This window comes from Eupeodes corollae, chromosome 3 (assembly GCF_945859685.1).
Source record: "Eupeodes corollae chromosome 3, idEupCoro1.1, whole genome shotgun sequence".
In the NCBI taxonomy this organism is placed as follows: domain Eukaryota; kingdom Metazoa; phylum Arthropoda; class Insecta; order Diptera; family Syrphidae; genus Eupeodes; species Eupeodes corollae.
Window position 1 is genome coordinate 39466015 of NC_079149.1, and position 22239 is coordinate 39488253.

Consider the following 22239-nt stretch of genomic DNA (forward strand, 5'->3'; position numbering starts at 1 on the left):
ACGACTACTTTTCGTTTCAAAATCTGCAAGTTTCACCAGAAGACATCACAAAGCGGTCAATGTTGTCCACCATCGCTAAGCTGTTCGACCCACTCGGGTGGATATCACCCTGCATCATCACAGCGAAACTAATGATGCAACGCCTCTGGGAGCATGGTTGTGATTGGGACGATCCAATTCCTACTCCCTTAAAGACGGAATGGGAAGCTTTTCAACGCGAACTTCCTCTCATCGAACGACTGCGAATTCCGAGATGGATCGCGAAAAGCCCATCTAATAAGGCTGTCCAACTTCACGGATTCTGTGATGCCTCCATGAAAGCTTTCGGTGCAGTAGTCTACATTCGGGTCTTAGACACGGACGATCGAATCCTTACCAGCCTGCTTCTCTCAAAAACAAAAGTAGCACCAAGTCAGCGAACCATCACGCTGCCTCGCCTGGAACTCTGTGGAGCTGTTCTTCTGTCGCAGCTACTTAGTTACACCAAGGATATCTTGGCCATCCCCGATGTCGATATCTACGCGTGGACTGATTCGATGATAGCGTTGGCATGGATACAAGCGTCACCAGCAAAATGGACCACATTCGTATCCAATCGTGTATCCGAAATTCAGCGGCTTATACAGATCGACAGCTGGGGTCATGTTGCAACATTGCATAACCCAGCCGATCTAGCGTCTCGAGGTGTATTTCCGGCTGAACTGGAGTCATTGGATATGTGGTGGAATGGACCTGAATTTTTAACCCGACAATGGAAATTCGATGCTCCGCATCAACCCATCGACAACGACACTGAAGAAGAAAAGAAGGATAAAAGTAAAGTGAATGTTTTAAGTATCAATATCACTCATGGCGATAAAATCTTGCAGGCTATTCACGACTCTTCCAGGTTGCTCAAATTACTTAGAGTCGTCGCCACCTGTCGTCGTTTCACAATAAAATGTCGACCTAAGCTTGGTCCTATCACTGGTCCAATCAATCCTAAAGAATTAGATGCAGCACATCAAATAGTGGTCAAGGCAGCACAGAAGGAGATGTTTGGAGATGAGATTCAACAAATTCTTGGAAATGCCAAAATTCCAAAGAATTTACTTTCATTAAACGCATTTCTTGATTCTGACGGAATCTTACGAGTCGGGGGACGTTTAGCAAACTCCCTCCTTTCCTACGATGCCCAACATCCGATACTGTTGCAAAGCAACCACCATTTTACGAGTCTGGTTGTAAGAGATGCTCACAAGCAAACTCTACACGGCGGAATCCAGCAAATGATTAATTACATCCGACAACGATATTTTGGATAGGACAGATTCGGCGAAGCGTCAAGTACCAGTTGCATAAATGCCCTTCTTGCTACCGGCAAAAGGCATCTGAAATGCAACAACTGATGGGAAACTTACCTGCTGCTCGAGTACGCATATCGCGACCATTTAGTCACACCGGTGTTGACTATGCGGGACCAATCGAGATAAAAGCCTGGAAAGCCCGTGGAGCAAAAATACTAAAAGGCTATTTCGCAGTATTTATCTGTTTGGCAACCAAAGCCATTCATCTCGAAGCAGTATCAGACTTAACCACCCAAGCATTTTTAGCAGCATTCAAACGGTTCACCGCCAGAAGAGGAATTTGTAAGCAGATCTATAGCGACTGCGGAACTAATTTCATCGGTGCCAATAATGAACTGGCAAAAATGATGAAAGAAGCACAACACGACTGGAAGCAGGTAGCAGAACTATTGGCAAATCGCGGTACAGATTGGCATTTCATTCCCCCAGCTTCTCCCCATTTCGGTGGCCTATGGGAAGCGGGTGTGAAGTCTGTCAAGTACCATCTCAAACGAGTCATTGGAATTGAGAGGCTTACCTTCGAGGAGCTCGCGACGCTTCTAGCACAAGTAGAAGCTTGTTGACTATAAAATTTTGACTTAGCTTGGAAAAAAAATCTCAATATCATACACGTTAAGGTAATGATGTGTTCTTCACTTTTTTTAATGTTAAAGTATCGAATGAATGAATTTATTAACTATTTTCTAAATGATACAGACTTTTAAAAATAACTGTCTGTTTTTCAAAAAAACTGGAAACTTCATTCTAATTTCCAACTTTTAAAACAAAATAACAGGTGTTTGTAGAGAGGTATAGAACTTTATATTGGCAACACTATTTTAACCGTACATAATGTCACACAGTTCGTGTCACAATTGATTTATTGAAGGAATCGTTTGGTAACCGCATTGCCAAAATACGACCACAAACGTTGGAAAACTTACTTAAGGTGGCGGCACAGTCCTGTGTGAACTAAGGCCTCACACAATAAACTTCTCCATCTAGCTTGGTCGTAGTTGGGCGAGGTCACTTTCCACTTGTGAACTCCACCCGATCCCCGGCCTTCCTCTTCTCCTCTATCCTGTAGGCGTGGATTTAAAGACTTTCCTAGCCGGAGCATAAGTTTCCATGCGCTCTGCGTGACCCAGCCATCTTAGGTGTTGGCCTTCTATCCTCCTAACTAAGTCTACGTCGCTGCACAGCCCGTATAGCTCGTCGTTTCATCTTTTGCAAAAGTCAATAGTCCAGTTGCTCGAAAGATGGCTTTACTGCTTAATTGCTTTTTTAAACCAATAAAACAGCGCTGGAGTTTCTTTCTGCGTTCAAAACGGAGCCTAGGTGGACAAAGTCCTTAACTATCTCAAAGACACAATTGTCGAAGGTAACCGATTTTTGACTGCGACGTCGGTTTTGTATGTCTTTTCTTGATAACAGCAGTTATTTTGTTTTCCCCTCTAAGCCCTTTTTTGCCGCCTCTGCCTCAATACTCACAAAAGCCAAAATGACAGCACGCTGAGTTTTTCCGATTATGTCACTGTCATCAGAATATGCGAGTAATTGGACAGACTTCTGAAAGATAATGGGCAGGTTCAGATGACGTAAGGGACTTGAAAGTAAAGCAAGTTTTCAGCATCTGATTGGCCAGCTGTCAAAAAATTTACTTCCAATTAAGGCAACTTTATTGGAAAGTTGACTGGAAAGTTAGTCAAGAAAAATATCCCTAACTATCAAGTCAAGTCAAATTATGTCAAAATGACAATTGATCTTGTTTTTCATTCAACCGAACGCTGAACTTTATTACTCTATGATTTATTTATTTTTCGCACACTTTCATTTAATGAAAAGATTCCTTGTAAATTTGGAAAAGAAATAAGTAATATTTCTTTACAATACAAAATACTAATCATGATAGACTTGTAGTTTGCCTAAGGAATGTTCTGTAGACAATAATCATTTTGGTAGGTTTTCTACTATGAACTTGAAGTAGAGGTTTTGTAAAGTAAAGTTCTGAATTTGAAATTTATGACACTTAAAAAACTAACTAGTTGCCTTGGTCAAAATTTGCGTCCAAAGAATGAAGTTGACTGCATATAAAGTCCCTTATATTGTCTGAACCTATCCAATGCTGCTTTTTTTGACGCGAGAGCTCTGCACTATTCTTTCAAGGACGATGTTAAAGAAATCACATAACAGCGCATCACCTAGTTTAAAGTCTTTTTTGAATCAAAATTGAATAATAAAAATGTGTTTTTGAACAAAAAAATATCTTTAATGTCCTGTTACATAAGTTTTCGAAGCAAAACAACTTCTCTGGAATTCGACATCTGTCAAGCTAAGTTGTTGAACCAATTTTTTTTTCAGCTCTTAGTTTGACATTTACGAAAATGGATAGCTTAACTATGGCACAACACATACAAATTTTCAAAACCTACCACAAAAAGGGTGATTCTGCCAAAACCACATATAGTGCTTTAAGAGCAGATTATGGTTAACTACGCAAGCAATTGGCAAAATTGTGAAGAAATTTAAAAAGATTGGATTGGTTACAGATATGCACAGGCCGTGCATCATCGTTTCGCTCGTACCACTCAAAAAAGCTGCTGTAAGTGAAAGTGTTGCTGAAGTCCCGAATGTGTCGATTTCTCGTCGAGTCGTTCTCAGAAATTAGGACTATCTTAGATCTTACGGCATATTTTGCATTTGGATCTGTGTACACCTACATCCATATAAAGTCCAAATCACCCAACAACTGAAGCCAGCTAACCAATCACATCGTCGTAGATACGTCGAATGGGTTCTTGAACAACAGGGGGTGGACGGTGGGTATGTGAATAAACAAAATTGTAATCTTTGGGGTTATAAAAATCCTTGAGTAATTGAATAGAGGCCATTACATCTACAAAAAGTGACTGTTTGGTTATTGGACCTTACTTCTTCGAAAACCAAGATGGAACAACTGTCACCGTCAATTCGGAGCGTTACGGTCATATGATAACCGACTTTTTTTTGTCTGCTAGTGAAGATTTGACTTGGAGAATGTTAGGTTTCAACAAGACGGTGCCACATGCCACACAACTCTAGTGAATATGGCTTTGATGCGTGAGACATTTACTGGCAGCGTAATTTCTCGTCGTGGCGATATATCAACTCTCCACCAAGATCATGCAATTTGACACAACTGGGGCCTGATTATGAAGTTCGCTAAGGATCGTTATCAATTCGACTTTTCAAACTCGACTCGCGTCGCATTTCCTTTTAACGAAATCGCGTCAAAGCGAAAATAGTTCTTCCTATATTCCAGTGATTTGACACTTTTGGTTTAAATTTGTCGCCCTATATTCCAGTGATTTAATACTTTTCATTTGACAGCTTTCCACAAATTTGTTTTGTTTTGATTGAAATTGTGAATTTAGCGGTGATTGGGCAAGGTCAGACAATATAAGGGACTTCAGGAACCTTTTAACAGAAAGCCCTAAATGAAGTTGAAGTTCAGCTTTCGGTTGAACGAAAAAAAAAACATGATCAACTGTCATTTTGATAGAAGTAGACTATACTTAACAGATAGGGATATTTTTCTTGACTTACTTTCCAGTCAACTTTCCATTATAGTTAAAGTACTAGAAACTTGCATTACTTTCAAGTCCCTTATGTCGTCTGAACCTGTCCAATATTAAATTTGAAAAATACAATCAATTACGGAGTCCTCAAGATAACAAGTGTCCAAGAGAATGAATGCATTTTAAATTGTTATATTTTATTGTAGATGAATTATAAGAAAATTAAAATAAAGCTAACTAACATTAATTGCTGGAATTCAAAACGAATAAAGCGAAAACAATAATTGAAAAATGGCAAACTCGCTAGCAAAACGATTCGCCGCGAATCCCATAATCATACTCCTAAACTTTTTTCGTATGGCTACGTGAAAGGCCGTGTTTGTGCAGATAAACCTTTAACTCTTGAGCACTTAAGAACCATTATTTGTCAAGTTATGGCTGGCTGAGATACCGCCCAATATATGTCAAAAAGTTGTCGAAAATAACCTTAAAAGAATGAATGCTTGCAACAGTTCATGTGGTAGTCATTTAAATGATGAAGTGTTTCTCACATAATGTCAACTTCCAATATTATATGTCTTATATTAATACCTATTTACTTTTGAAAACGCAAAATTGACAACCCTGTAGTTGTCCAACTTGTTGGCAGAGGGACATTTTTTTCATTTATAAGCACTTACCATCGAAGTAGTACATAGACCTACCTTTTCTTAACCATATGTAGAATAATTAACTCTATAATAACACCTTTATAAAAAGTCATCACGAAGTTCTAAGAATCTTATGGAAAAGTTCCTTCCCATATGAAATAATTCAAAATCAGTATAACTTGTACATATGTATGTCCACTTACTTTTATGGTTTTATCTTCATGGTTAAAGCTGAGGTTTAAAATACCTAACTCCTACCTTTTATGGCCATCAACAAAAAAAAAATCAAACATGAATTCAAGGCCATGTGAGCCAAACAAAAATTTGAGTCCAAGTGTGTATTATACTTGCATGATGGTTTCACTTTTATTTTTAACCATTCATCTGCTCACAAATTGTAACATTTGAAAGAACATCCTGTTGCACCTGCTTAAATTCTCACGCAAATCCTATATCTACTTACCTACCAAAAATAACAAAAAAAAACACCCATCCAACCAAACACATCATCCTGCGTTCTGCTACAATTGCTGCATCCGCCTCACCTCGCGTCGCGTAGCCGCACCACCGGACCAGCTGGCCAGGATGTTGTTTGGTTTTCGGGATTTTTCAAGACATGCCATCATCTATACCACCAACTAACACTAACATCACCACCACCACCATTTACTCCCAAAAATGCAGGTGCATTGATGTTAAACGGGACTCATTTGGAAGGTAGATATCTAGTATATACAAATATAAATTTGGGGATAAAGTGAAGCCTTTATGCAGCCTCTTCACTATATACCTACGACTTATTATTTTACAGTCTTTTAATTTATCTTATATGAACCACATTTTTGTATCAAAGGTGTGTCTACTTGTACCAATGAAATTAGGTACTTCAAAAAAGGATGAAGGTGAAGTTATTAGTTCTGGAAGTAGCAATGCCAGATCTAAAAACTTGAGCTGCAAAAAAATCCATATACATTTCTACGTTTTTAGCATATTCTTTATACCTACTCAAAATGTATTTTTTATCTCCTCCAAAAATGGTCACTTAATAAGATCATACCAAATCGCATTTACGTATCAAATATGTTGACCCTTATTTATTATTTATCTTGCAAAAGTTATTATATTTAAGGCCACATTTCGATTTTTTAAAGATCTTCCGAGTCATATTAATTTAGACTGCATTCAGTTTAAGTGTAACGTCCAAATCTGGAAATCTGGAAACATTCAATAATTTTTATTTGATTCATATAGTTTAATATGGTAACGCTCATAACGAGAAGAACTACTCAAAAATGCATTTAATTTTTTGGTTTTGCCTTGAGATGGCCATCAAGTCATGTAACTTCATAAAGTTACCCATACCTATGTATCTTCAAGGTACAAATACAATTCACCAAAAATAAAGCAACAACACCAAGAACCCAAAAAAAGACAAAAATTAGAAAGGCATCCACAAAACGTGTGCAACGTGTGTTCAAATTTCACAGATCAAGGCTCAAATATGCATTCAACAGGCCCGACCAGGCCAGAATCAACGCAACGCAGCAGTTGCATTCAAATACGAATATGAACACATTGACGAAAGGACGAAACAAATAACACTGATGGCAAGACCAAAATGCATAGTTCCCTTCTTAAGCCTTGACTCGTCTTGCCTTAACTACGAGTATACGCTATCAGGCTCAATAGCATCCTGTTAGCCCCGTGCTCCACCAAGCTCGTCGTTGTTTTCGTCGTTGTTTTCGTCTTCCTATTAACGAAAGTAATCGAAAACAATAAAATTAGAGGGAAGAAGAAGAGAATTGGTGAAGCTGAAGCTGCAGGAATGGCAACTTTATCCCTACGACGACGCGACGTGTCGGTCGCGTCCTGCTAATGTCTTGTCTGTCGTCTCAACCATGTTCCTTCCTATATACATACCTACATTATATTGTGGTACCAATGCAGGTTCTTCTCTGTAAAAATGCATTTTTTCTTATCTGCGTCTGCGGTTAGTTTTTTGGTAGATGACGAGCGAGCGAGTGCATAACAAACAACAACATCCCAAACCCTAACTAAATTCTCAGTTCTCAGATGAAACCCTGATGCTGAGATGATGCCCTTACTCTTGTAGTAGTAAACTTAAGGTCTCGAAGATCTCGAATAAGTTTCCTGTGTTTGTCTTGTTTTTTTTTTTAATATGGCCCTTGCTTCTTTTTGTTATTGTTTTTTGGGTTTTGTTATATTCTTTGCAGCCCGTTGCGCAATTTTGCATCCATCCATCCGCTGTTGGAGTCTTTTTTTTCAAATTTATTTAAAGGGAGAATGCATTTTTATTCTGAACCTAACTCCACTTGTGTGCATTCTTGTTTTGGATGCAATTTTTCACATTGACCTAAACTTTTCAACCTAACTTTATGTTCAAATTGTTTTTAAATTTTATTATTTTTTTGTTCTTACAGAAGAACGATCGAGTTGTAATGAGATTAGCTGTGGACCCAAAATGACATGTCTAGCAGATTTGTTAACCCATCGACCAAGATGCGTTTCATGCAAATTCAAATGCTCGAGGAAGCGTCGACCAGCGGTAAGATCCATAAACCTTCTTTTTGGTAAAAAAAATCGAGGTTTATGTAACCAATTCCTGAATTGACATTGACATTGACACTTCACTGTTTTTCTGTTTACTTTCAGAACATTCGCTATGAGGAAGGAAAGCTCTGCGGTAACAACAACCGAACGTACAACTCGTGGTGTGAAATGAAAAAGGATTCATGTCAAACTGGACTCTTTATCGATATAAAATCAATTGGTGAATGTAAACCATGAATAATTATTTAACAAAATAAAAAATTTAAAAACAAAACACACTCTCTATGCCAAGTGAAGTCTCCTTAATTTAACATAATCATAATAATAAACAAACAAATGTATGTATTTATATACCTCCTAATAATTATTATATTATTTTAATTTATTTTAATTATTTTTGAAATTATTGTTCCTTTATTGATCGATTTATTTAAAGAAATTAAAAATTTAAAACCCAAAATGATACATTTTTTGTAAATTATAAAAATTGTTATTTATTTAAATTTGTAAGTCTTTAATAAGTTTGTAATTATTGAAAAAAACAAAAAAAATATTTATTTGACTAGAGGCTTATCCTTAATTAATAACAAATCCCCTCCATTGGAATAAATTTCAAAATAAATGTACTTAAAACAATAATAATTTTATTGGTTAAGCTACTTAATTTTATTTAATTAACTTTTACTTTATGTTTTATTTATTGTTCTTTCTTTTGTTTTTTTTTTAATTCAAATTTCGTCTTCACACAATTTAAGAGCTTCTTAACTTTATAATGGCACCAAATTTACTTAAAATGTCCAATTAAACAATTTAAAAAAAAAAAGTATTAAACAAATTCAATGTTTTTTTTTAAATAAAAAAATCACATATCTAATAAATTATTATAAAAGTGATGTAATTTAGGGAGTAGTTTTTTTTGTCTTAAATAAAAATTGTCTTGTCCAATTCTTGCTCGAATAAAAACTTAAATTTAATTACAAAAAATATACATAAAAGTTATAAAATACAATAAAATAACTTTTTTTTAAAAAACACAGTTTTGACGTTTTAAAAGTAAACACATTTGTATTTAATCTAAAAACTTAGCTAATCAGACAGAAAATAAAATTGGTGATAAAAATAATATAAATCTCTATTATTATTATAATTATTATTATCATTTGGATCTAATTATAGTATTGTTAAAAAAATGTAATTAATTTATGTATACATCTTCATATTAATAGTGTTTTATTGACTGATAGATTAACAACTTAGTAAACTCTGTTATTCGTATTTAAATAGAATTGATTTTGATTGAAAATTATTATAAATAAATTATAAAGGAAAATAATACAATACCAATATTATTGTGTAGTGACACAAATTAATTATGAAAATAAAATAAAAAACAAAAACAAAGTTAATGCATTATAGATGGAATTGATTGTTTTTTTATTTTATGGGAAAAAAGCTTCGATCGAGATCACTCTTAGTCCTCTACAAATTTCTGGATCTTTTCTAGAAAAATTAAAAAAAGAAAACTTCATTCATTTTTTTATTGTTATTTATTCAATATCATTTATTATTGACTACAAAATAAATAAATAAATAAATTAACTTAGTAAGTCATCATCATCACTACTACTAAACACTTTGATCTGCGATACTTTATTATAACGTTCTTGGGCCTTTTGCCAAGTTTCCATTTTCTTCTTATTTAATTTTGTCGAAATTAAACTTGGAACATAATCATCGCACCCCAAACCTTTGTGTCCCTCATTGGAATTCACAGAGATCTAGAAACAAACGAAAAATTAGTATATTCTAAACTATTGGTCAATTTAAATAAATTTAATTACCGGTTCTAAAAGACCACCCGATTCAGCTTTGCCTAAGGCATTACCTTTGCTCCAGCCAAGTTTAGAAAGCATCTTAAAGCCTTTATTTTCACTTGAAATTTCACTAAAACAAAACAAATGTATAGACAAATATGGAAAGTATAAAAATAAAGTCTGTCTTTACGTGTCAACAGAAGCCATTTCAGTCTTTTCTTTGTCATTTGAACTACCAACTTTTATTCGTCTTGTTGCTGCTCGATCATTATAACCTGCTGAATTTCGGTTCTCTACGAATTCTATGAGGAAAAATGAAAATATATACAAATCCACTCAAGTAGACAAAATTAAAACTCTTTTTAGACCCACTTTCATTTTCTAGACCATATTTCTGTTGCAGTTTCTTGAGTTGCTGTTTATGCGATAATGTTACAGATTTTGAAGTTTCTTCTTTGGAATCCATCAGCAAACCGGGTTCACATTGACCACAAGTGCTGTTGCCTGGATGGACATGACATAGAAGTTTGGTTTGTGACAGTTGTACTACACTGCCATGAACCAAGTCAATTGGATCGCTTTCCTGCTTGGAGCTTGACATACGTTTGCCATTTAGAATGGTCCCATTTCTCGATCCGAGATCAACGCAGGTGTAAACTTCCCTTTTCTCATCGTAAGTGAATTTCAGATGAAACTGAAATTGAGACAGGGTGATGGATTTTAGGTATCAAGAAGTGTTGGATTTGAATTTTTACCTTCGATACATTAAGATCGGGAATAATAACATCATGATCACCTTCTCTACCAAGAGTTCCTCCTTTGAATGTAATAAGCCTTAGAGTTCCTTCCTGAAGTTTTTCCAAATTGGTTTCTTGGACAATTATCCTCAGAGATGGCGGATACTTTCGTGCAATATCTTAAAAGAAGTACAGAGAATTTATGTTGTGTAGGAAAGTCTACTTAAATCTAAAAACGCGGATTTCCTTTTTAATCAATTCTTTCAAAAACAAAAGAAATACCTTGATATTGTCCGTTTTCTTTAAGCTCTTCCACCGAGTCATCACTACTACTAGCACTGGAATTCAATTCACCATCTTCGAGTTCCGTACAGTCTTTAGTAGTTTCTTCTTCCAAATTCTTCTTTTTTTCCTCTCTCTCAAGACGTCTTCTCTTCTTTGCTTTTCTCTTTGATTCCTTTTGTAAATTATAATCCTCATTTTTATCATCAGCCTGTAACGTAAAAAAAGAAATCCGCGTTTTCATCCTTAATTCTGGTCAGAGTTCTTACCTGATGCGACTGAACGCATCTGGTTATGGTTAATTTTTAGATTTGAGAAATTATCTAAGAGTTTACTAATTACGTATTTGTCATAAACCTAGAAAAAAGAAAGATAAATCATAAATAAAATTCAAAATTATTAATGATATTTGTTTGAACGACAGATTTCGTTCATTGGTTAAGTGTGTGGCGTGTGTTACCTCCTCATTAGCTTCTTCGGTTGGTTGGACTTCGACTTGTGAATGGAATTCAAATTTGTTATTTTCTTGATCGTACTTGTAGTAGCATCCAGTGCTATCATCGAAATAGAGGCCATATTCCTAGTAAAACAAAACAATGATTATTTAAATGAACAAAAATAATGTAATAATTAAACATACCGCATTGTAATAGTAGCCCGTTCGTTGATCGTAATAGAGGCCTGATGTTGGTTCGTACACAAAGCCGGTATCATTTTGAGCAGCTTCTGCAGCTTCACGAATCTCATCTACTAAGCTTAAAGGTGGTTTTGGTTCTAGAAATAAAAATGGAAACGTTTGTGTTGAATACATATTTTACGATTAGAAGTTGAGGTGGGTTAAGAAGGAGATTTCGGTGTACATTGGTTTTGAATTCTTGAAAATTGGAATGACAGAAAAAATAGAGCGAGAAAGACATTCCACATTCGCTTAGTACGGCTTAAGAATGAATCTCTATACTTCATAGTTCGATCAAAGTTGGGCTCGAGGTTAAACTGATGGCAATTCCTAGAAGTGCGACTATTATGGTTGAACTTTTAAAGCTCTTCGTTGAATACTGCCCATAGGCTTATTTAAGTTTCTGAAGCATCAGTCTGGAAATGGGAGTTATATTTCAAGTGTTGGATATATAAAATAAATTGTTACCTGGAAATTTTAATGATTATTGGCGACTGAAATGCCTGAATTGGCTGTTATCAAAATTCTTCTGTTAATAACAGGTATTTGCGAGAGAATGTGATTTTATTTTATGAAATTAAAACTTCTAACAGATTGTTTTGAAAACTTTGGATTGTCTGTGTTTAATGGAATATCTAGAAGTGATACGTCTGGCGAATTCACTTTTATCAGTGGTCAGGGACAATCTGTGATTGAATCGGAGCAATAATTGGAGATTGGCGAAATACAATTACAGATTTCAAAGTGGAATTAGCGATTTTCTTAGCACACTTGCCTATAGGCAGTTTATCAATAATGTTTCACAAATTAACTTAAACAAATTTTTGAAATTGAATTGGAATGAGAAAAATGCTCAACTCGCTTAAACCGACAGTATAACTCTCTTCCTACTCATCCTTTAAGCAGATTAGAGCAGTATGGTGAGCATTTAATACGAATAATCTTGAATATTGAAAGTAATATAAAAAACAACAGTAAATCGTTCTGATCATTTGTCAATTCTAAAAGAAAATCGATAGGGATTCCAAATACCATGTTTTTCAGAGGTGTTGAATCGTCGGATTTAGACTCCATACTTGAATTGTTTGCTAATTATTTCAAATCCGTTTATTCTCATTCAGGATTTAATAATAGTTCACTAAATAACATAAAAAGTAGGTTTGATATTGGTTCGATCCAGTTAAGTTTTAAAGAAGTTAATTCCGGACTTAAATCACTTCAGTCTAATTATAGTTCTGGACCAGATGGCATTCCTTCGGCAGTGTTAAAAAATTGTTGTGATTCCATCTGTGCTCCTTTACTAAGCATATTCAACAAGTCCCTACAAGAAAGTATTTTTATTGATGAATGGAAACTTTCTTACTTGGTCCCTATACATAAATAAGTTTCAAATATGATGTAGAAAATTATAGGGGTATTTGTAAACTCTCCGCAATTCCCAAATTGTTTGAAAACATGGTGAAAATGAAGCTTGATTTTCTTACAAGTGAATATTTATTAGAAGTATAGCATTTGTATCCGGTCGATCATCTGTTACCAATTTAACTAATTTTACTTCGTATGTCACTAATGCTGTGGAACAAAAATTTCAAGTGGACGCAGTATACAATGACTTTAGTAAAGCCTTTGATTCTGTGAACCACCAAATACTTCTTAAAAAAACTTGAGATTTTTGGTTTTCATTCTCACTTTCTTCGTTGGTTATCGTCATATTTATCTTGTAGAACACAACAAGTTAAGATTGGAGATACATACTCTAAGGAAATTCAGTGTACATCAGGTGTCCCGCAAGGTAGCCACCTAGGTCCGCTCCTTTTCATAATGTTCGTTAACGATATTGTCTCGGTCTTTAATTATTGTGAATGCTTATTATATGCGGACGATCTGAAAATATTTTCAAATATTTTGAGTTTGGACGATTGTCAACTTTTGCAATCTGACATTGATTCTTTATCAAATTGGTGTCACATCAATGGCTTTAAATTAAAAACTATCTTGTGGAGTACTTTAACAGGTTATATAATGATGCTTATGTGCCAAAAAACTTCAATAAAGCAGTTATTTTTGCCCTTTTCAAGAAAGGAATTTCTATTCTTATCTCTATGAGGAAGATTCTGACTTCAACTCTGTACGAAAGGCTCACTACGTGCATCGAGAACATTAATCGTCTAAGCAAGTTTCAAGCTGGTTTTCGGTCGGGTTTCTTAACGATGGATCACATTTCTGCACTTACCAGTATTGCCAGGAAGTCTATTGAAAAGAAATTGTATGCTTGTTTTGAAGATTTTAAAGCAGCATTTGATAAGGTCAACAGACAGGCTTTGAGGTATAAGCTCTCATTACTAGGGATCTCCCGAAAATCCTGATGATGTATTTCAAATTTTTGGAGTCATCAAGCGCCTCTGTATGGGATGGATCAGAGTTTTCAGATTGGTTTACGACAAGAGCGAGTGTTCCACAAGGCTGCATTTTGAGCCCAATAATGTTTGCTTTGTTTATCGACGATATCTGTGATGAACTTCCAGGAGGAATACTCATTGCCGATATCCAAGTGAAAGTTTTGTTATACGGGGACGATTTACTAGCTGAAAATCCTTTCACTCTACAGCTACAAATAAACAGATTGAACTCCTTTTGCGAGAGGTGGGGTTTGCATGTTAACACAAACAAAACGAAAATAATGATTTTTGGAACGCGTCAAAAAAGAAGGCTGCCAGAAGAGAATTGGTCACTCAATAATGAACGTATTGAAGTAGTACAAGAGTTTAAATATCTTGAAGTTTTGCTTACGTGTAATTTAAATTTTTAAGCATGTTAAACAAAAAAGCAAAGAGGCTAAAATTGCGTTGAGTTTATTACGGCCAACGTTTTTTGCCAATCCAAAAATCGATCTTGTATCAAAATATCGGGTTTTTAAAGCAACTGTCAAAACTTGTATGTGCTACGGTGCTCAAGTTTTTCGATACTTGGCTCTCGAGGAGTTTGAAGCAATTCAAAGACATTTTTTCAAACGCTTGTTTAGATTGCCTAATTCAACACCAAATTATGCTAATTACGTGGAGTCTGGCGTAAAGCCAATATATGCTCAAAACCTCATAATGAACACGGATTATTTAACAAGAATGACGAAGAGGGATGAAAGAAATCTTCATAAAACCATCTTGCTAAGACTACTGCAATCTAATGACACCCTCTTCAAACAATGGAGTCATCTCTCATGAACTTAACTTAACTTTATTGGAGTTAAATGACGATGAATGGAGCTCTGCTCGTATGTTTGCAAATGTTACTGCTTAAATTGATGAAAGAAATTACAATCAGCATCTCTTTAAAGCATCGTCAACATCCTCCAGGAACACCTATAGGAACCTCAATCACCAATTAACATCAGAAGCTAACTATTTCAATAATGAATTATCGACCGAAGCTTTAAATTATATCTTTAGAGCACGAGTTGAAATTTTAAGTCTTAACTATGTGCCTCATCGAGCTGATCTTCCACAAATATATGCAACAGAAGAGAAATAGAAGATATACATCATTTTATTTTGGTACACCCGATATTACAGGAAATTCGTCGATTTCATTTAAATGAAAGCCATCTCACTGTGAACAGACTTTAGGAGATATCAAATGGTTCGCTAAGATGGTCCACCTTGTATAGTTTCTGTAAACACGACCTACATTTCCGAAATAGTTTCCCAACGTAAAGTCTAATCATTGGGCCAGTTACAATGATTTAAAACTTATTAATTTTGTGTTTCAAATCACTTTAAAGTTGTAAACTTTTTATGTTTCAAATCATATCAAAATTGTTAATGATTGCTTATCAAGTTTTTTCTATTGCTTAACTAATTTATTTTAGTATACGAATCCAATTAAATTTTTGTATTATTTTTATTGGTATTTTGAAATTTTTTAAATTAGAAATTAATTATTTTACTTTCATATTTTTCTTGAAATGAAATGTCAAATCAGGCAGACGGCAGAATTGCCAAATCCTTATTCTTAAGTAAGAATTGTTAGTAAACTTTAATATAAGTAAAAATTAAGAATTTATCTATCCATCTATCTTTCTATAAATTGTTTGTAAATTTTAGAAGAAGATACAAATTTCTTGCATTGTTTTAGAAAATCCAAACATCTTTCAATATTTATTTATTTATGTATTTATTCATCAATCAATATAAGGAAGAAAAGAAAGCTTTGTATCAAGGATAACACCTAAATCTTTATTTTGTGATACACGATCCAATATAGAACTATCAATTTGAAACTCGTAAAAAATTTGGGAAATCGTACGAAAGCAAGACATAACTTGGCATTTTGAAATATCAAGATATAAGGAGTTTATCTGACATCAATCTGCCAATTTATTTAAGTCATCATTTAATAAAACACAATCATCACAACATTTAATACAACGATATAGTTTAAGGTCGTCAGCAAAAAGAAGACACTGAGAATTTTGAAAAATGTTGGAAATATCGTTTACAAAATGCAGGAACATTAAAGGGCCTAAGTGACTACCCTGAGGGACACCAGATGGAACCAATATTTGATTAGAGTGATGCTCGTCAATCTTAACGACTTGAACTCTAGATGTTAAATAGGATTTCAACCAATCTAGAAACTTAGAATGAAATCCTAGTTTCAAAAGTTTGTGTAATAGAATATGATGATTAACGCGGTCAAATGCTTTAGCAAAATCAGTAAAAATTATATCAGTTTGACGATAAGATTCAAAATTATTAATTATATAGTAAGTCATTAATGTAAGATTAGTGGTTGTAGATCTTCCAGAAAGAAAAGTGAGCTTGTCACAGACAAATTTCTCAAATAACTAAGAAAGAGCAGATATTTTGCTGATTGGTCTATAATTTGTAATTTCTCTTTTAGATTCAGATTTAAAAATTGGTGTTATATAAGACAGTTTCCAACATTCAAAAAATTCACCTTTCGAGAGCGATAGGTTGAAAATGGCTGTCAATGGAATAGCTAAAGATGAGGCACATTTAAGCAATAAAATTAGCGGGATCCCTGATCTGGCTGATTCTACTTCAGAAACCTTCAGAACCATAGACCCTATGTTAACGATAGAAGATACTCTTGGAATACAAACATTTGTTGGAGAGTTTGTGAAGTAAACAGACTAAAAATAAACAGCAAATAAGTTACAAATTTCTTCAACTCCTTAATTTATTCAGATACTTCATGCAGCTTGGATGCCCATTGCTTTTGCGCTTAGCGTTAATGTACTTCCAAAAACGTTCACTTTTATATTTAATATTTGATTCAATAGAGAACAAATAAGCCCGATATAAAAATTTATTAGTATAATCTGAGTTAAATAATTCGGATGTTACTTGATTTTCTGTTAACCAAGTTTCAGTTAGATAATGAACTTTTTCACCTTAACGAACATAGGCCATATAGAAGGGTAAAATCTTGTGGCATCTTTGATGAATTCGCGTATTTGATTGTTTCCCAACAGAGGTGGTTGCAGGTGCATATAGCGAGAATATCGACAAATAATTGCAAGTGGGATGTTTTGCAAATATATTTAGAGGTTTTTGGAAATTTGAAAAATTCAAGGCAAAATTGCTTTCGATTGCATTTTTAGCAAAACTTGTCATATTTATACAAAGTTTTCATTTAATTTTAAGAAACGTATTTAAATTGGTAAGAATTTTGTATATTTCAAGCTTTCGACTAGAATATTAATTGTACCTTATTCTTTGTTTTGTTTTACTTATTAAAGTTATCATTTTAACAATGAATGAAATTATCTAAGAATTTGATATCAATACTACGATTTTTTTTTTTAATTATTTTCTCCTTTGAACTTCCGCTATAAATTTTATGAACAATTATTTGATAAACTTGATAAAACTATTTATAATATCTAATTTAATTTATATTTAGTATACAAAATTTAGATGTTATAGTTAAAATTTAAATTACAAGTTGATATTGATAGGAAGAAATAATGTATTTAATTTAAATATTTACAACATAATTTATATGAAATTTATTATATGACGGTATTTATGTAGAAGTGCATATATGGAGTTTATTTATATATACATATGCCGTGATATGACGCATGTGTTCGTTATCACTTAAATATAAAGTCCCAATAAGTTGAATACTTAACACACCTACTTTTGACACACCTACAAGCTACAAGAGAGATAAAAAATAAAATTATAATAAAATTCAGCTTGCCGATTAGGTATATCAAGTTCGCGTCACTAAATCTAAAGTTGATAGATATATAAAGAGCTTTTGTTTGTTAATTTAATAAACATAATTTCTTGATGTGATAAGACATCACTTAAATTATTGATAGAACGCATTTTGTTTCTAATTTATCTTAACTGTTATTTAAGTTATTATTGTATAAATTCATAGAATTTTTGTATGATTAAAATAAAAACTAAGAAATCTATAGTTACCTTCAGGTACATAATACATTAGTTACACTATTAGAAAGGTTTGTGTCATTCTTTCATATTGTACGAGACTTACAGTGGCGAGCAAAATAATAGCAGTGTAATAGACAAGAACCTATAATTTTTCATAAGAAAGAAAAAGCTGAAACTTGGGGACGGAAACAATCTCTAACACCATCTTTTAAAAAACGTGTGGTTCGCTTCTCAAGAAATAATCCTACAGCAGCAGCTACAGAGATTGCAGAGCTTGCGGTTCCTTGCGGTGTGCATACGGTGAGGAGAATACTAAAGGAGCATAACCTAAATGCTCGCATTCCAAGAAAGGTTCCACTTTTAAAGAAGAACCATATAGTTAAAAGGATGAAGTTTTCGAGCGAGCATTTAAGATGGGCTCCTGAAGAGTGGCGAAACATTCTCTGGGCCGATGAGAGCAAGGTGGTTCTCTATGGTGGTAAAGGATCTCGGAAGTTTGTGAGAAGACTCTCGAACATAGAATATAACCCCAGATACACCACGAAAACAATTAAGCATGGGGGATCCAGTATAATAGTTTGGTGATGCTTCTCCTATTATGGAGTTGGCCCAATATTCTTCATCAAAAGCATTTTGAATCAGCACTCTTACGTGGATATCTTTCAAAACACCATGCTGCCATATGCCGAATACGAAATGCCGCTAAAATGGGTATTCCAGCAGGATAATGACCCAAAGTAAACCAGCAGAGCAGCCAGGCAATGGTTCCAAGATAATAGGATTGAGGTCATGGAGTGGCCTGCACAATCTCCTGACCTCAATCCCATCGAGAATCTATGGGAAGATATTAAAAAAGAAGTATTCAAGGCAAAACCAAAAAATAACAGAGAATTATGGAGCGTTGCTGAGCAGGCTTGGCAATCAATAACATCATCAAGATGTCATAAATCAAGAACATAGCCACTTTTTGTGGAGTCACTGAAACGTCGCTGTGAAGCAGTTGTAAAAAATAATGGTCATGCTACCAAATACTAGCTTTTCTTAAATAAAATACCGTTGGAAAAAACTTTTTGTTCCCTTTTTTTATTTTAATTTGATAGAACAAGAAAATCACTGCTATTATTTTGCCCGCTTTATTTTGAGGCTTATTTTGTTTTTGCATTACTGCTTAGGTAATTAGCAATAAATTAAATTCCATTCTAACTAAAAATTAAATTTTAATGAATCTTAAGGAGCTTTACTTAAAAACATTTCCAACACCAAAGCCCTTTTTATGTTTTATTTAAAATAATTTTCCATGCACTGCTATTTTTTTGCGCAGCTGTATTTCATAATTGATATTTTTTTGCAATTACTTCGAAATCCGATTATAACGAATAATTAAGCATGCTTATATCCAAACGCAAAAACATATCATTGACTTTGTAATGCCGAATCGCACTGCAGCTTCAAGTGTAGTTATAATCGAAATCTAATTAAGACCGAAGTCACTATACTTGAGCGAATTTGTATGTAAATTAATAAAAGGTAACAAATTTATGATAATAGTAAAAACAAAAATTGGTTACTGACCTCAAGGTTAACAAATGGAAACATTACTTATATTCGAGACAAAAGGAGTTCACTTTTAGTACCTTTTTTTAATGACACGCGCTTCCTGGAGCCGACACAGCTGCCTTAAGACTATGTTTCTTATTAATAGAAAAATGGTAAAAAGCGAATAGTGAAGCGTAACATTGGTCGGGTTCAGACGACATAAGGGACTTGAGAGTAGGTAAGTTTCAAGTATCTGATTGGCCAGCTGCCAAAAAATTGCCTTCCAATTAAGCAATTTTTATGGAAAGTTGATTGGAAAGTTAGTCAAGCAAAATGTCCCTAACTATTAAGTCTACTTATGTCAAAATGACAGCTAATCATGATTTTTCAATTAACTGAGAGCTGAACTTTATTACTGTATGATTTACTTTATGTAAAATTTCATTTAATTTTTTGTGTGAAAAAGTTCCTGGTCAAATTGGAAAAGTAATAAGTTATTTTTCTTTACAATACAAAATTTGGAATTGTAGCTTGCCTGAGAAGTGTTTGGATGACAATAATGCTTTTCTTAGTTTTTGCACAATCAACATAAGGTAGAGGTTTCTGAAGTAAGGTTCCAAGTTTGAAATTTATGACACTTGAAAAAGTAACAAGTTGCCTTGGTCAAAATGTACGTTCAAAGAATGCAGTTGACTGCAAATGAAGTTGAACTTATGTTGTCTGAACCTGCCCATGATTTAAATAGTAAAAAGTGAACTTTACCTACTGAAATTACAATAAAGGGTAATACATTTCAAGCAGTATCGTGAAATGACACATGTCAAAACGGAATACAGCGCAGATGCAAAATGAAATCAGCTAATCTTCTGACACTGAAAGGCGTTGGGGCTTTCTTCAGACATGTCGGGTCTTTTAGCACAATAAAGCATTGGATATAAATAAATGACTTTGATGAGTCTAGCCGGATAATCATCTACCCGAGTATCCAGTTACCAGGGTTTCTTGTACCCGGTAACATATTCTTCGTTCAGAAATGATCTAGTCGGGTACCCGGACACCCGATTCCATGTTAAAAGTCTATCCAACATAAGCCGTATTTTGTATTAAGACCTAAAGGGTTCGTGGCGGCCATTTTTTGTTGGTGACATTTGTCAAATCTTTTGTTTATTATTCAGTTGTTTATGCCAAATCATAATGGCAAGTTACATTAGTGAACAGCGCAGAAAACTTAACTATTGTAATGAGTGTACATTGAAGCAAACGTTGCGCGCAATGCGCCCATTTTACGGAAGACTTGGTGGCCCTTCACAGTCGACTTTTCAACGTTTAGTGACCAAATTTGAGACGATCGGTTCATTAACCAATAATCCAACACCCGACGTTCAAGGAACGCAAGATTGGCAGAGAACATCGCCGCGGTCCGTGTACACGAAGTGTACAGCAGAACCCAAGGCAGAATTCTTTCGCAGAATTCAACTTGGCTAATTTTTCGTCGGGACTTGGGCCTACACCCGTACATGATCCAACCGTCCTCGGAGATTAAAGTTCATGACCGTAGGCAACGCCCTTTGTTCGCTGACTGGGCTTCGAATCGTTTGGAAAAAAACGAGACGCATTTTTGGATAAATATCTGTGTTAACAAGCAAAATTGCCGAACAATTATATAGGCGGCGTAATTGTTCCGTACTTTTTTGAAACCATCGTTAGTGAGGCGGTCACTCTACATAACGATGATAACTAGTTTTTTATGGTCCAAATGGAACCATATGGACTTAGACGGCATTTGGTTCCAGCAGTAGCGCTACGTGCAACACAACAAACGCCACGACATCTACAACATCTACCCGCCCTTATTGAAAAGCCTTATATACTTATTCCTTTTAAAACATGATAAGAAATAAATGAATAACAGAGTTCAGCTTCCAGTTAAACGAAAAAAAGGGGTGAACTGAGATTTTGACATACACTTAGTCCAAAAAGTCTCCGTACAGCAGCCTTATTTTAGTGTTTTCTTTTTTTTTTGAAAAAAAGTACTAGGAATAAATGTAAAAACCAAAGTGGTAACATTGAAAAAAAGTAAGTTTCCACTTTCACCTTTTTATCAAATTTAAAAAAATTGTGATTGTATTTTCGAAAACCCGTTTTCAATATATTTTTATTGTAAATTCTTTATCTTGAATCATCAAAAAGAAAGATGCTGTGTGGAGACTTTTTGGACTATGTGTAAGTACATTTAAATTGAGTTTTTTCTTGACTTACTTTACAATAAAGTTAACTTAATTGTTTCCAATTTCCGTAAGCTGGCCAATCAGATATTACAAACTTGAATAACCTTTAATTCCTGTTTGTCGCCTGAGCCCAACCATTGATATCAAAAAAGGTGCAATTTTCAGCTATATTCACTGTATACTTTCTCCGTGGTAGTTGCTAAGATTCGACGTGTTTTTAAAAGCTCGGCGATTTTGGCTGAATTTTGACAAAAAAAAACAATCGCATGAACATCGCTCAACAGCTGTTAAGAGACGTCAACGATGATCCAAGTTTGCTCGAAAATAGTCACATGAGTGTACGGTTATGATGTCGAAACCAAAGCACAATCATCCACCTGGAAGCATCCAACGTCACCAATAGCGAAAAAAGCACGTCAAGTTTGATCAAATGTG

At 34.4% G+C, this 22239-nt stretch overlaps 2 protein-coding genes across 4 annotated transcripts in view; one reads left to right on the top strand and one right to left on the bottom strand.

Moving 5' to 3' along the window:
- LOC129952469 (uncharacterized) overlaps positions 1–9525 on the top strand; it is a 181671-nt gene extending 172146 nt beyond the window's left edge. Inside the window, exons 7-8 of the mRNA XM_056065061.1 lie at positions 7974–8098; positions 8206–9525. Of these exons, the coding sequence (XP_055921036.1) occupies positions 7974–8098; positions 8206–8340 (260 nt within the window). The 3' untranslated portion in view covers positions 8341–9525. The remainder of the gene's footprint in view (positions 1–7973; positions 8099–8205) is intronic.
- A 106-nt stretch (positions 9526–9631) lies between these two features.
- LOC129949259 (angiogenic factor with G patch and FHA domains 1) overlaps positions 9632–22239 on the bottom strand; it is a 42744-nt gene continuing 30136 nt past the window's right edge. The window contains exons 3-11 of one of the 3 annotated variants that reach the window (XM_056060599.1): positions 11577–11710; positions 11397–11516; positions 11279–11293; positions 10937–11147; positions 10673–10833; positions 10290–10611; positions 10108–10219; positions 9945–10047; positions 9632–9881 (exon numbers count right to left, since the gene is read on the bottom strand). In XM_056060599.1, the coding sequence (XP_055916574.1) occupies positions 9699–9881; positions 9945–10047; positions 10108–10219; positions 10290–10611; positions 10673–10833; positions 10937–11147; positions 11279–11293; positions 11397–11516; positions 11577–11710 (1361 nt within the window). In that variant the 3' untranslated portion in view covers positions 9632–9698. Of the gene's footprint in view, positions 9882–9944; positions 10048–10107; positions 10220–10289; positions 10612–10672; positions 10834–10936; positions 11148–11205; positions 11294–11396; positions 11517–11576; positions 11711–22239 lie in introns of all 3 variants that reach the window. The other 2 variants (XM_056060600.1, XM_056060601.1) reach the window with 2 other exon arrangements.